Raw genomic sequence first — 382 nt, 5'->3', positions numbered from 1 at the left:
ATGACGATAATGAATAATAGCACTGCTGCGCTCGGAGTGCAATCCTGGGAACCTCTCCTTCTTTACCGTATGAGAGGGAAGCACTGCAGCAGAGAGAAACAGCAGCAGGGCAAGAGAACGGGCATTCAACACGTGAGGGTGTCAGGAAGGTTGCAGAAATTCGTGCAGAACTAGGGACTGCTGTCCTCGGAGGCGGCACTGATAGAAAAGAGTGGCCTAATCCAGATGCTGAGCCCAGAGGGGTGTGGGAACTGTTTTACCTGTGTGAGCACCGTGCCGAGTGCTGGGGCAGGAGGTTCACCGGTAGTGAAGGACTTGCTGCGCCCTGGCCCTCACCTGACGCTGGTGCAACAGGCGTGGCCGGCAGCCCGTTGAGACTGAC

At 56.8% G+C, this 382-nt stretch overlaps 1 protein-coding gene across 1 annotated transcript in view; it reads right to left on the bottom strand.

Annotated features, from left to right (window-relative positions):
* The window catches only part of CELF5 (CUGBP, Elav-like family member 5), a gene marked incomplete at its 5' end in the record, with an annotated part of 3,299 nt that overhangs the window by 2,663 nt on the left and 254 nt on the right, over positions 1–382 (bottom strand). Inside the window, one exon of the mRNA XM_010139814.1 lies at positions 337–382. This exon is cut by the window's right edge and continues 21 nt beyond it. Within this exon, the coding sequence (XP_010138116.1) occupies positions 337–382 (46 nt within the window). The remainder of the gene's footprint in view (positions 1–336) is intronic.

This window comes from Buceros rhinoceros, unplaced genomic scaffold, assembly GCF_000710305.1.
Source record: "Buceros rhinoceros silvestris isolate BGI_N320 unplaced genomic scaffold, ASM71030v1 scaffold18317, whole genome shotgun sequence".
NCBI classification, from domain to species: Eukaryota; Metazoa; Chordata; class Aves; order Bucerotiformes; family Bucerotidae; genus Buceros; species Buceros rhinoceros.
This window is presented reverse-complemented; position numbering and strand designations above follow the sequence as displayed.